This window comes from Benincasa hispida, chromosome 4 (genome assembly GCF_027475165.1).
Source record: "Benincasa hispida cultivar pf3 chromosome 4, pf3_genome.v1.1, whole genome shotgun sequence".
NCBI classification, from domain to species: domain Eukaryota; kingdom Viridiplantae; phylum Streptophyta; class Magnoliopsida; order Cucurbitales; family Cucurbitaceae; genus Benincasa; species Benincasa hispida.
In genome coordinates, this window is record NC_143481.1 from 44,774,059 (window position 1) to 44,787,191 (window position 13,133).

The 13,133-nt window shown below is 29.5% G+C and overlaps 1 protein-coding gene across 1 annotated transcript; it reads left to right on the forward strand.

Moving 5' to 3' along the window:
- The first annotated feature begins 9,411 nt into the window (after nucleotides 1–9,411).
- Nucleotides 9,412–12,331, forward strand: MFL1 (Mitochondrial substrate carrier family protein). The gene is made up of 2 exons (XM_039029467.2): nucleotides 9,412–10,805; nucleotides 11,944–12,331. The coding sequence occupies exon 1, from the start codon at nucleotides 9,604–9,606 to the stop codon at nucleotides 10,786–10,788; it is 1,185 nt and encodes a 394-aa protein (XP_038885395.1). The 5' UTR covers nucleotides 9,412–9,603; the 3' UTR covers nucleotides 10,789–10,805; nucleotides 11,944–12,331.
- Nucleotides 12,332–13,133: the final 802 nt, after the last annotated feature.

Genomic DNA, 13,133 nt, shown 5'->3' on the forward strand with positions numbered 1-13,133 from the left:
TCATGAATAAGGATTCATGGTGGTAGAATTGGTATTAAATTAATTTAATATTTGATATTAAATTAATAGAATTAATTAAATTATTTAATTAGTTATTAATTATTAATTTTATTAGAACAATTAGTTATTGTATTAATTTTTGTAAAATTAATAAAATTTTAGTTTTAGTTAAAAATCTAAAATTGAAAATCAGGTTTATTTTGAAAACTAGTTTTAAAATGAAAAAAAGAAAAAAGAAATTGAAAATTGAAAAAAATCTCAAATGTGAGCTTTTCCCACTTTCAAGCACATATCTTATTCACCAAATCCCACTACAAATTCGAAGGTGGAGCTGGCCATTGTAGGTACAATATGATTGCATGTTTTCATGGTACAAAAACTGAAGCTTCAAGGCTAAGAAAAGCTCATGTAAAACTATTGAATTCTCTAAAATTCTCAGGTCGAAGAAGATGTCTTCAACAGTGTGAAAACCAGTGACTTTTCTCCTTAATTCCCTTAATTCCAGCTTATTTTGAGTCCCACAACTTAATATAAGGCTCCTAGATGATAGTAGGGAAGCTCTAGTGGTGGTTCACGTCCAGAAGAAGGGAGAATTGCAGCTGAATTTTGAGTTTGAAGTAGATCTTCAAAGGTATGTTTGAAACCTTATTGTTATTTGATGAACATGCTTAATTTAAAGCTAAAATTAATGAGTTAGAACATTTTTTTATCCTGTTTTCTTTTGCTGTGTATTTCTCTAAACCAACAGTAAAGTGCTACAAATGATCTGATCTTGATCATTCATGTAGAGATATGTGAGCGGGGATATTCTATACAAAGGAGTTTTTATAATATTGGTCCACGAAATGTTTAGTCTCATTATATAACACCATTCATAATAGAGACTTATATTTCACCGAGATGACCATAGGTAACATGACCCGAGTCTTGAGTGAGTTGTGAACTCCTGCCTATGAAGGTTGTCATTTGATTTGTATAGATGAGAGTGGACAGATCACCGAGTCAATAAGCCTACCATTTTGGGAATTCGTCTGATTGGAGAGCTAAGAACACAACTATACAAGAAGAAATTCACTCCTTCCCCAACGTCGGTGTAAGTAGATAAATTGCTCCTTTAAGGTCTGATTTCAGGGCTTGAACAATGTGACACCACAACCTCTCCTGGCCCGAGAGGGGTTCGATCATAGTTTGACTATGATTTTTTATTCATTAGAGGGATCAGTGGTACTTAAGGAGTTAAATGTAACTATAGGAGTAAAATGGTAATTTTGGCCCAACTGTACTTATGAGCAATTTGTGAAGGGTCATCGTACTAGTGACTGATTATATCCAATGGACACGTAGTGCGAAGAGTGCAGCTGTTGGTCTTTAGTGAAGTGCCTAACGGATGGTGAATAATTTAATTAAAAATTTTAATTAATTAATCATGTATCGTTGGAGCTTCAAGTTACAGGTCCATGAAGTCCCCTCAGTAGCTCAACGGGAATTAATGAGAATCAGTTTTTGGATTAATTTGAATTGTTCAAATTAATTGAGGAAATTAATTATATATGATATAATCAATTTAATTTTGATTATATATGATATAATTACTATAATGTATTTGATACATTATAATATTAAGTTATATTTGAATATGATTCAAATATTAATCATATGAATTTGATTCATACAAATAAATTTAACATAAATAGGATTTATATTAAAAATCATTGGCGAGAGAGAATTGAAACTATAGATTATATTGTATTTGATACAATATAGAAACTATATGTTATATGTTATATTAAATATAACATATAGTTTAATATATATTATATGATAAAGTAATTATCATATATTTTATATATTAAATGATTTATTAAATAAATAATTTTTTTTTTCAATTTTGAGAGTTAATTGTAACTCCATCCCCTCTTTCTCTCAATTACGTGATAATGAGTGGTTAGTTTTTTATTTCTTTTTCCTTTTATGTGAAGACACATGAATGACAGTGAAGAAAAAATACAAAATATATATATATATATATATGTGAGATCCCCTTCTTCCTCCTCTCTTCTACTCTCTCTAAAAATCCCTCTCATCCAAAATAGTTAGAGCCTACGACTCATGGATTCTCATCCCAGAAAATACAGAGGTAACCATTGTGATAGTGCCAGGAATTTTTATCGAAGATTAGTCTTCAAAGGTAAGGGTTTCAAACCTTAATTTATTCTTCTATTTGTGTTTTTTTTTGCATGCTACAGATTCCGTTTTTTAAATGCATAATTTTTGTTCTTCTCTGAATTTTGTAAATTTTGAAAATTGGGATGATCTAAGTCTGCTCAAGGACCTTTAACCGGATTCTTTCACGATCATTTCCTTCTCTTGCTGAACAATGTACTCTGTTGGACTAACTTCTGGTTGGTCACGTTTCATCTGGAGATGCTTTTATAAGGAGACTAGGCTTGGCTTCAGCAGGTCGTGGTTTCTCCGACTTTTCCTCAAGGGCAGAAGCCTTACCCTTGCGCATAAGAATATTTTGAGCTTCCATTGCTCTACGCTTTGCAACAGGAACATATTCAACATAATTATCTTCTTCTTCCAAGCTCTTTTCGTCCTTCATTTGTACATCCATCATAGAATCGTCTCTCTGCGCCCAAAAATTATCAAAACACAATCTGAAATCCAATCCAACTTCGAAACTAACCCTACAAACCATCAGATTTCATGTTACATGCATATAATAACTTCAATTAACCAAACGTCAAAGCCCAAATGTAGAAACCAATTACAAACAAGAAAAAGCCTCTTAAATTAGATTCATCAATGATGTATTCCAATTAGGGACTCCGAAATATAACCCCATTTCAGTTCGAACCACCCGGAGACGGATTTAGAGACAAATAGACGAAGAGCTTCATTGACAGATAAATCAATAATAAGAATCCACGAAGATTATCAAAAGGGAAAATAAGCTAAAACTTAACGAATGTTTTACACGGGGAGAAGATCAGTTCTCTTGTTCTTCGTTGTCAGGATTCGAAAAAGAACCAAATGGAGAAAGTGATATGGATGATCAAGACCAAAGAAAAGTATCGAGACACAGAAGGAACTTGATCGGGAAGGGTCTCCGTCGAGAAAACCGGTGGCCGCCCTAGTCGAAGGAAACAAGCTACACAATTTTGGGGGGTCTTCAGAAGTTCTGACTATCACACTGTCCACCAGGAGGCGGTGGGCTATTCGTATAGATTTTTTTTTTTCTTTTTCTTTATAAAATAAAAATAAAGTTAAAATAACATTTTTTTTATCCTAAATTTTGAATTTTATTTCATTCTCTCACTTTTAATTGTTGAATTTCGGCATATATACTTTTAATAAATCTGTTACTTTTTTATTACTTTTATTATTAAAAAAAGACGTGTTTGGTTGGTTATTCCAATTATGTTTTGTGTTTCAAGCAAGTATGTATTTAATTAACAATTAAAATTATGTTTTTAAAAATTCTTTTCAAATTCTGTTAGCAAAACGGTGTAAATTTTGAAAACAACAATTTTTATGTTATATATATATATATATATATATATATATATATATTAAATAAAGATACAAATGTTTAGAAATATTGTGTGTCAATATTATAAACTCAAATCAGTTTTTTAAAATTAAAAATAAGTATAAATTATAACACTAAAATAAAAATTATACAAAAAAATTACTTAAAACCTATTTATAAATAAAATAATAATAATTTTTTGTCAATTAATAATTAGGATAATTACAAAGGAGTTTTATTATTTATAAATATAATATTAAATACATTTTAAATAATTATTTAAAGTATAATATAATTTTTGAAAATAACTATCAATATTTAATAAAAATCGATTAAAAAATTAACTTAAAGAAACTATACTTTAGATTTATTGAAAGTAAAACAAACTAAAGTTTAAGAATTACAAATACATGAATCAATGATATTTTAATATGGCTTATTTTTGTATATAGCAAATGATAAACTCATTTACAAATATAGTGAAATGAAAAAAAAAATCCTCAACCCATTGAAATGGGCAAAATGGTCAACTTATATATATAACATACATTAAAAGATTTAAAAAATAATAATAATAACTTGTTGAAAACAAAAGATAAAGAAAAATAATAAAACAATTATATTATCAAATATAAATAATTCTCAATATAAAATTAAGAACAACAATAAAATTGTTTTTACCTTTCTAATGTTGCTCAAATTTTATATGTAATACTATTTTTTACTCGAACCATTTCATATAAAATGATGTCAATTCAAATCGATCTCAATTGTATTATTATGTAAATATTGTGTTGTTGTAAAATACTATTGTGAAAAAAGTTATATAATAGAAAATTCTATTAAATTTCAAATATAGTAAAAATAAACATTCAAAATTAAAATATTATAGAAAACATGCATATTGCAAAATTTAAAATTTACAACTTTAAAATATGCCTAATTAAATTTAAAAATTAAAATAATATATAATTTATTAGTGAGAGAGCGAGATTAGTGAGAGCGACGCTAAGAGTGAGCGAGACAGAAATAACGTGAAGTTGAGTTCATTTTTCATGAAGTTCATCTCGTAAAGTTACTTCATGAGACGAACTTCACAAGATGAAAGACAAATGATGTGAAGTTAACATGTTTATACCTCGTTATGACTCGTTGTGGAATTTTCTTGCTCACTCTTAGTGTCACTCTCATGAATCTCGCTCTCAAGGGTAAAATTGTAACATTTAGAAATTTATGGACTAAATTAAAACAAAACTCAAAACCTAAGAACTAAATGTATAAAATTTTGAAATTTAAAAACCTAATAGAAACTATAGTCAAAACCTATCGACCAAAAAGGTATTATTTTTTTAAAAAAATAACGGAAAAAAACAGCACTCATTTTATTTGAATGAAATTTGTATTTTGAATGGCTTTGAGAATTGATTTTACACCTCAATTTTTTCTTCTTTTTTTTAAAAAAAGGGAAAATATTGAGGGGTGGAAGGGGGATAAGTTTACCTCAATTTTTGGGTTCATGTGTTACTAAGGACATATTCGAGTGTGACTTTAAAATTGTCAAAATCACTTCTAATTTTGATAATTTTAAAATCACTCGAAAAGATAATTTTAATCATCATAATTAATTTAGTTTTCAATTTTAAACTTTTAAATACAATTTTCATATAATCAAAATTAATTTTAAATAATTAAAAACATGTTTCTGGGTGATTTTGAAAATGACAAAAGTCATTTTAGCCATTTTGAAATCACTCTCAAACATGTCCTAAGAAAAATAGGCCCAATTCAACAAAAATATTAAATATTTTAAAAATAAGAGAAACTATTTATATAAAATATCAAAATTTAATCAAGTCTATCATTGATATTATGTGATAGTTGTTAATAGAAGTTTATCCGTGTCTATCGATATTTCTTCTGTTATTTCCGTAAATAATTTGATTTTTTTTTTTTTATGTGTGAAAATTTTTCTAAAATAAGGCTACAACTAAATTTTAATTACCACTTACCAACTTTTCATTTAATATTTAACATGCCTACTTTTTTTTCCTTCCTTTTTCCTTTTCCTTCTTTAAATTTTTTTTTGGAAAAAGTCCAGCAAAGATTTATCTCTTTGCTAAAGATAAGGTTTTATGCTTAAATGTCTTTATTTTGAAACCACTGATTATGATTCTAATGTAAAATCTAGTTGTCATTGATTATTGTTATTATTATTTTTTACTTTAATAAAAGAGACAAATAAATATGAAATATTTAAACTTATATCTAATATCATTATAGGACATTTTATACTCATTTAGTTTTTCGTTTTTGTTTTTGAAAATTAAACTTATTTCTTTCTCATTTCTTACAATGATTTGCATTTTTCTTAATATAAATGTTGAAATGCCTTGAATCTGTTTGTTGACGCTTCGAACAATAAGTACAGGGGTCTCGCTGAAAACATTCTCCCTAATAATATTGTTCTCCCTCTGCCCGTGGACGTAGCTAACACACCGTTAGTGAACCACGCATATCTGTGTGTTGATCTTCTCTATCTCTACGTTCCTTTCTGTGTTCTTTAATTGTTGATTGCGTAACAATAATGGTTGAATTTTTAGTTAAATTTCAAAAGCAAATATAAGCTTTTAACAATTTATTTTTTTTTAGTTTTCAAATTTTGATTTAGTTTTTTAAACCATTGATAAAAATTTAGATAACAAATAAAGAAATTTGAAGCTAGTGTCTGTAGGCTTAACTTTAAAAAACTAAAACTCAAAACCAAATCGTTATCAAATAGGACAGTTTTTTTTTTTTTTTTTCAGTTTTTATATTTTAATTTGTATAGTCATATCATTAATAATGCATAATAGTATTTTATAGGTAGGGTTGTGCCCTTGAATTGATAGGTTCTTTCCTAACAAACCTACTAATATTGATTTTATGTTTATTTTGTAGGTGTGGTTGTGCCCTTGGCATTGACAGTTATTTCCTAACAAACCTTCTAAGCTTACCTAAATGTGAATTAGGTTCATTAATCAATGAAATATTTATAAAAAAAAGTTCTACCTTGTTAATGAAAATAATATTTAAATTTAATTAATAACTTGGCATTGTAAATTTTGATCAATTTGACATCACAATGCATTAAAAAAAAAAAAGGAAAATATCAATTTGTACAACTAAATTTTTGGTTTGTATCAATTAAATCTCTCAACTAATAATTATATTAATTTATTCTTAAAATTTCACGAGTTTATCAATTTATACTATCAATTATTTGGGAAAATAATGTGTGAGACTTATAATTTTATCGATAAAATAAATCAATTTTAACTCTCAATTAAGATTTCATTTGAAATCGTGTATGCACCAATTCAAACCGTCCATATTATTAACTAACATTTGAAAAAAAAAATCTTAATAAGAGATAAATTGATTCACTATGATCATTTAGGAGTTTAACTAAAACAATTACAAGTCTTACACAATATCTTTTTTAACGGTACTTGAAGGATGGTATAACTTGATGAAAGTTTAAAGTTTAAATTGATAAAATTATTAGTTGCCATTTTTTATCAATATAATCTCAAAATTTAGCGATAGAAATCGATAAGGGCCTTTTATGCATGAAGAAGGAAAATTTTATATTTCATTAAATTTCATTAATAATGGGAGTGTTCATATTGGAGGTCGATCGAGGTCGGTGTCTATTCTGGTTCACCTTATGGTCTCTACGGTTCGTGCTTGTGCTACTTCTCGGCGGATTGACCTTCTTGGTCTTATCTAGTGTGTGTACGGATGTTTTTTCTTTTTGAACTTCACGGTGTTCTCTGTTTTGTTGTAGCCTCTAGTTTGTGGGGTTTGGGTTATTTTCTCTGTCTTTCACCTTGGGTTCTTATCATGTTGGCTTTGTTTTGGTCCCAGTGAATCCCTTTGTTATATAATAATATCTCCAATTCTAAAAAAAAAAATATTGAATATTAAAGTATTGAGTTAGATTTCCATATTTTCATACTTTTTCTTCTTAATTAGTCATTAGAGTTTCAATCTCTCATACTTTAAGCATTATCAAATTTAGTGCCTACTTCATTATACCACTATAAATATGAGGTGTGTAAATTTTTATAAACTCACCATTCACAATTGAGAATAAAACTGCTCTCTCTTTTACTCTTTCCATTTCTTTTGTGTTTTTATTGTTCTTTTTAATATTTTAATTTCATAACACATTAGTTTTTAATCATCTATACTATATTAAAGGTCCATATAAAGTAAGGGTATTAAAAAAATTCGATGACCCAAAAAACCGATCAACCCAACCCAATCCTACCATTTGGGTTGGGTTGGATTCAAATAAATGAAAACTTTATGAATTAGATTGGTTCATAGATTCACCTAAAATAACCTAAACTAATTTGGACTTATTATTGACTTTAATATATATATAAACGACAATTATATATATCTATTTTAGTTTGATTTAATCTCATTATTTTTTGGATAATTTATTCTCCTAAAAATAATTTTTTTAATACTTTGGCATTCAATTTTTCATTATATAAATTGGAATTGAAATATTAATCTTAATTCAATATATGAAATAATTAAATTAAATTTTTACGTATTAACGTTTTCGATTAACCTAAACCAACCCAATCCAACCCAAATGTTTCATAGTTGGATTGGGTTGATTTCATTTTTTAATAAATAGTTATTTGAGTTGAAGAAATATATAACCCAAACAATTGAGTTGAGTTTAAAAAGTTTTTAATCTAAACCTAACTCACGAACACCCTTAGTATATCAGGAGAACTTTACCCTTCTCATTATAAAAGGCTAAATTATATAAAATACCCATAAACTTTGTACTATGTGTCAAAAATATCTTAAACTTTCAAAAGTTTTAAAAATATCTTTAAACTTTCAAAATGAGTTAAAAAAATAGCCTTACCATTAGTTTTGGAACGCTTTAGTGTTTTGTATAAAAAAAATATCATTAAATTTTCAAAAATTAACAAAAACTCTTAAACTTAAAAAAGAAAAAAAAAGTTTTAAAAAATATCAATATCACTGTTAAGGAACAGAAAATGTTAATACTACACTTCTCTATCTTCCATCTTTTTTTTCTCCCCTTCCTTTTTCAATACTCTCTTACTCCACTTTTTGTTAACCCTTTGACATTTATTTATTAAAACAAACAAATAAATAAAACTACACATTTTAGTTAAGTTACGTGAACTATAACAAGAAGAAAGAGAGTAAAGAAAATACCAAGGGATTGTAGAATTTAAATATTTTAAAAAGTTGTACTTTAGTAATCGAGTGCATGTTAATAGTCAATTACATTTTTTTTATTTGACTATTTATAGTTTTGATATGTTGGGAGATTTTGGTTTTGGAATTTCGGGAGATTTTATGTTTTATTTTAAATTTGGAATTTTTATTTTGGTTGTGGAACAAATTGGTATAAGTTAAAAATTAAAAAATTAAGAAAAAAACGAGACAATTTATATGGAAAAAAAATTGAAAATATCTATTTAATTTGTTTTTCCATAATGAAAATATCAATATAATTTGTTTTAAAATTAGTTATACTCTTTTCGTACTTAAAAAATGGTTGTTTTTGAACTTAACAAAACTTCAAATAAATTAATCATCATATTAATATAAGATATTAATAGTTTCTATTAACATAGGAATATATTTTTGAATTTTGTAAGGTAAAAGAATATTTTTAAAACTTTTGAAAGTTTTACAATATTAAGATTCTATCTAAAGTAATGTCAAAATATTTTTGAAAAATTTAAAAATATTTTTTGAAAATTTTGAAAATTTAAAGATATTTTTGACACAACAATTTTTATGATTTAATCTTCAGAAAATTACAATATAATGATTAATGAAGGCATGATCCTCAAGGTCAAAGTGTCGCGAGGTTGTCACTCGGCCACCGCGGCATGGTTATTGACTCTCCTTCAAGAAAATGAAATTAATTAGTCCATACTTTATATATTCACCGATCTCCATTTTCCGATAAACCTCGATTCCCGGCGGCAGCAGAGTCAAAATCCGAGAGATTTACAGTGATGGAAACCAGGCTCTCCGCCGCTCTCGGCCTTCCCTCGCCGGATGCCGTTTGTTATCCTTCTCTTTTCGAATTCCCCACTCTTTTCTCCAACTTCGATTCACTTCTCGCCGGAAATAGAGCCCCCAAAGATCGGAGTCACTTCCACTGCCCTCCTCTTCCGTTTTCTTCATTATCCTTATCCACCGAGGAGCAAGTTCTCACTCCCAAATCCCCAAATTGGGTCAAACCCACCTCTAAAAGTTCCCCCAAAATCCAATCCCTTATGAAGAATTTGTCTGTCCTCGAACGAGCAGTCGTCGGCGCCGCTGGCGGCGCCATGGCCGGCGCCTTCACTTACGTGTGTCTTCTTCCACTTGACACCATTAAAACCAGGCTCCAGACAAAAGGGGCTTCGGAGATTTACAAGAACACATTCGACGCAGTCGTCAAAACCTTTCAATCCAGAGGGATTCTCGGGTTTTACAGAGGCGTTTCGGCAGTAATCGTCGGCTCGGCAGCTTCTTCAGCAGTTTATTTTGGAACCTGTGAGTTTGGTAAGTCGATTTTGTCGAAATTTGATTACCCTTCTCTGCTTATACCTCCAACTGCTGGGGCTATGGGAAATATCATCTCCTCCGCTGTAATGGTGCCGAAGGAGTTAATTACTCAGAGAATGCAGGTTGGGGCTAAAGGGAGGTCTTGGGAAGTTTTGATTCGGATTTTGGAGAAAGATGGTATAATGGGTCTTTATGCTGGTTATTTTGCTACATTGCTTAGGAACTTACCAGCTGGGGTTTTGAGTTACTCTTCGTTTGAGTATTTGAAAGCTGCTGTTCTAAGCAAGACGAAGAGTGACAAACTAGAACCCTTTCAAAGTGTTTGTTGTGGAGCATTGGCAGGTGCTATATCAGCTACTCTTACAACGCCTCTTGATGTGGTGAAGACACGGTTGATGACTCAGGTTCATGGGGAGGCTGCAAACAAAGTTTCAGCTGCAATGTACAGTGGTGTATCGGCTACAATTAAGCAAATACTGAAGGAAGAGGGGTGGATTGGATTAACCCGTGGGATGGGTCCTAGAGTTCTTCACAGTGCCTGCTTTGCAGCAATTGGCTACTTCGCTTTCGAGACTGCAAAACTTGTCATTTTGGATCATTATCTTAGACAGAAGGAGGCTTCGGAATTGGCTTCTGCTTCAACTTGATTGGCATTGTATCTCAGGTGACAACAAAAACGTCTTTACCCTTTTGGAGTGTCTACTATTTTATGTGTAGTTTGTAATGTTTTCATTTAGGATTAGAGGAACTGAAGATTGCTTATCTATGCTTGAAAACCTGATTTGACTAAGCATAGATAATATAATGACAGTCAATCAAGCTTCCATCTTTTATCATCTCTCTAAGCACTTGGAGCGGTTGTAGAAAGGATGATCCAATCCTTCATTTCTCCATCTTAAATGGGTCTTTAATGGCTTTAACTCAATCCCCTTGAAGACCAGCATTCCAGCATTTAGCAGTAAGCCACCACTTAGATTCAATAGGGTATACATCCTGATCCGGTTAGGAAACCTCCAGCTGAAACTTCTGCTTCTCACACTGTAATATCCTAAGACAAATGTGGTTGCTGTTTCTTAAACTAAAACCAGTTTTTGTGCTTTAAGATATGTTGCTAAGGCTCTGATTAGGCTCCAAAGGAACTGTTCCTTGTGAACCACCTGCCAATATGTATATATCTGATACTTTCTTGATATGATTTTGTGCCATAATCTTCTCTCGGATATCACTTATTTAGAATGACCTTTTTGCATTCCATACATGAATTAGAAATCCATAAGCTCTATGAAGTCAAACGTACACTCTAGGTTGAAATATCTTTAGTTATGTTAAGGGAAAAGGAAGGGAAACCTATTTGAAATCTCATGTGAAAGTAGTGGGGTAGAGAATTATATGGATTGACTATCTTCATGTTCTGAGTAAGAATCTTAGTGGTAGGTGTTATTTTCTTCATTTTAACTGTCTCTGATAGCCTGGATTTCTGGAGGAGTTTAAGTCACAAATATAAACTATTTCGGATAATGTCATAACAAAGTGTCTTATTTTACTTTCTGAGTCAACGAGCATAAAAGTAATTTACAATAACTTTGCTGCAGTAGACATAGAACTATACTAGAAGGATAGCGTTTTACAAGTGTAATGTTCCCAGGCAAGAAAACCATTGTATTGTGAGTAATGTTACTTGGTCATCAACATATTTGGACTCCAAATTTTCTGTTCTGCACAATGGAAGAATAGGTCATACTTGGTTCCATGTGTGCCAATTCACAATAGAAATGTAATCATTTACGTTCTTACAAGTGCAGGAACGAACATTTGAAGCCCTTCAGGAGAGTTGTGACTGCTAAGAAAGCTTTGAATTGACTTTCCGTAGGCAGTTACGTGAGGTAGGCGATAGATGTTTTTACAAGGTTTACTACCTACAGTGATGACTTTTTCCTCCCATGTATATGTTAAGTTAATTTTCCTTTTTCTACGTCGGCTTAATTCTACTTATATAATTGGTCGAGAGTTTCAACTTTGAATCTTGGCGGATAATAAATATTTTTGTGTATTCATTTGCTAGGAAGTTGCATTGATACAGAGAACAGTTTGGTTTACGGCAGAATGTGATTTATGTTGAATAATAGTATATTGTTCTCTCCCATGGAGTTCCAAGTTTAATAAACGTTTCTATGATTTGACCTTTTAAAATAATCTGATCAGATCTCAGATTGTGACTTTGTCTTGCAGTCACCCTTGCAGTTTTATATAACTATGATAAATAAATAAACGAAGAAAAACATGGTCTCTTTTCCTTGTATTTGACAGTGACTGAATGGCTTTAAGTTGATATATTACAATATATATTTGAGCTGAACTTTTAATATGAAAAATAGTTAGTGTATCTCGAACAACACGTATTTTCGTGAATTCCATCAAATTATTCAATTATAATTTGCTACATAATCAATTCTTCTTATTTCTTTTCAAAATATTTTAATTGAGTGGTAAGAAGAGGATACAGATTGATGGGACATTAGAAGCTTATTGCTTAGATTGATTAAGGTTTATTCAATTTATATTTTGGTTGTAAGAGTTATTTTAGGCTTTTTTTGATAATTGTCATATTTTTTGCTTTCCGTTTTTTAAATTATTTTTGTTTATTCAATTTTTTTTGGGTAAAATTTTAAGATTTCTTAAAAACACATTTGAATTTTAAGTTAAAAAGAAGGTTCTAAAACGGGTTAATTGGAACAATAGGGTAATTTTAAAAATAATTTAGATAAAAAGGGTACTTTTGAAAGAAATCAAGAAAAATGTGTAATTTTTTTGTTTTCAAGATTTGATATGGTTTTTTAAAAAGTTTTTAAAAAGTAGTAGATAAAGAAAAAGAATAAGTTTTAATTGTAAAAAATTTCGAAAAGGCCTTCATAATTCATTTAGTTTACATTTTTTTTTAAAAAAAAATTGTATAATAGTGTAATAATTTTTTAAACTATTTTTAAATATAAGA

What these genes read in the sequence shown, in the direction of transcription:
- MFL1 (XM_039029467.2), top strand. Translation starts at nt 9,604, where the DNA reads ATGGAAACCAGGCTCTCCGCCGCTCTCGGCCTTCCCTCGCCGGATGCC.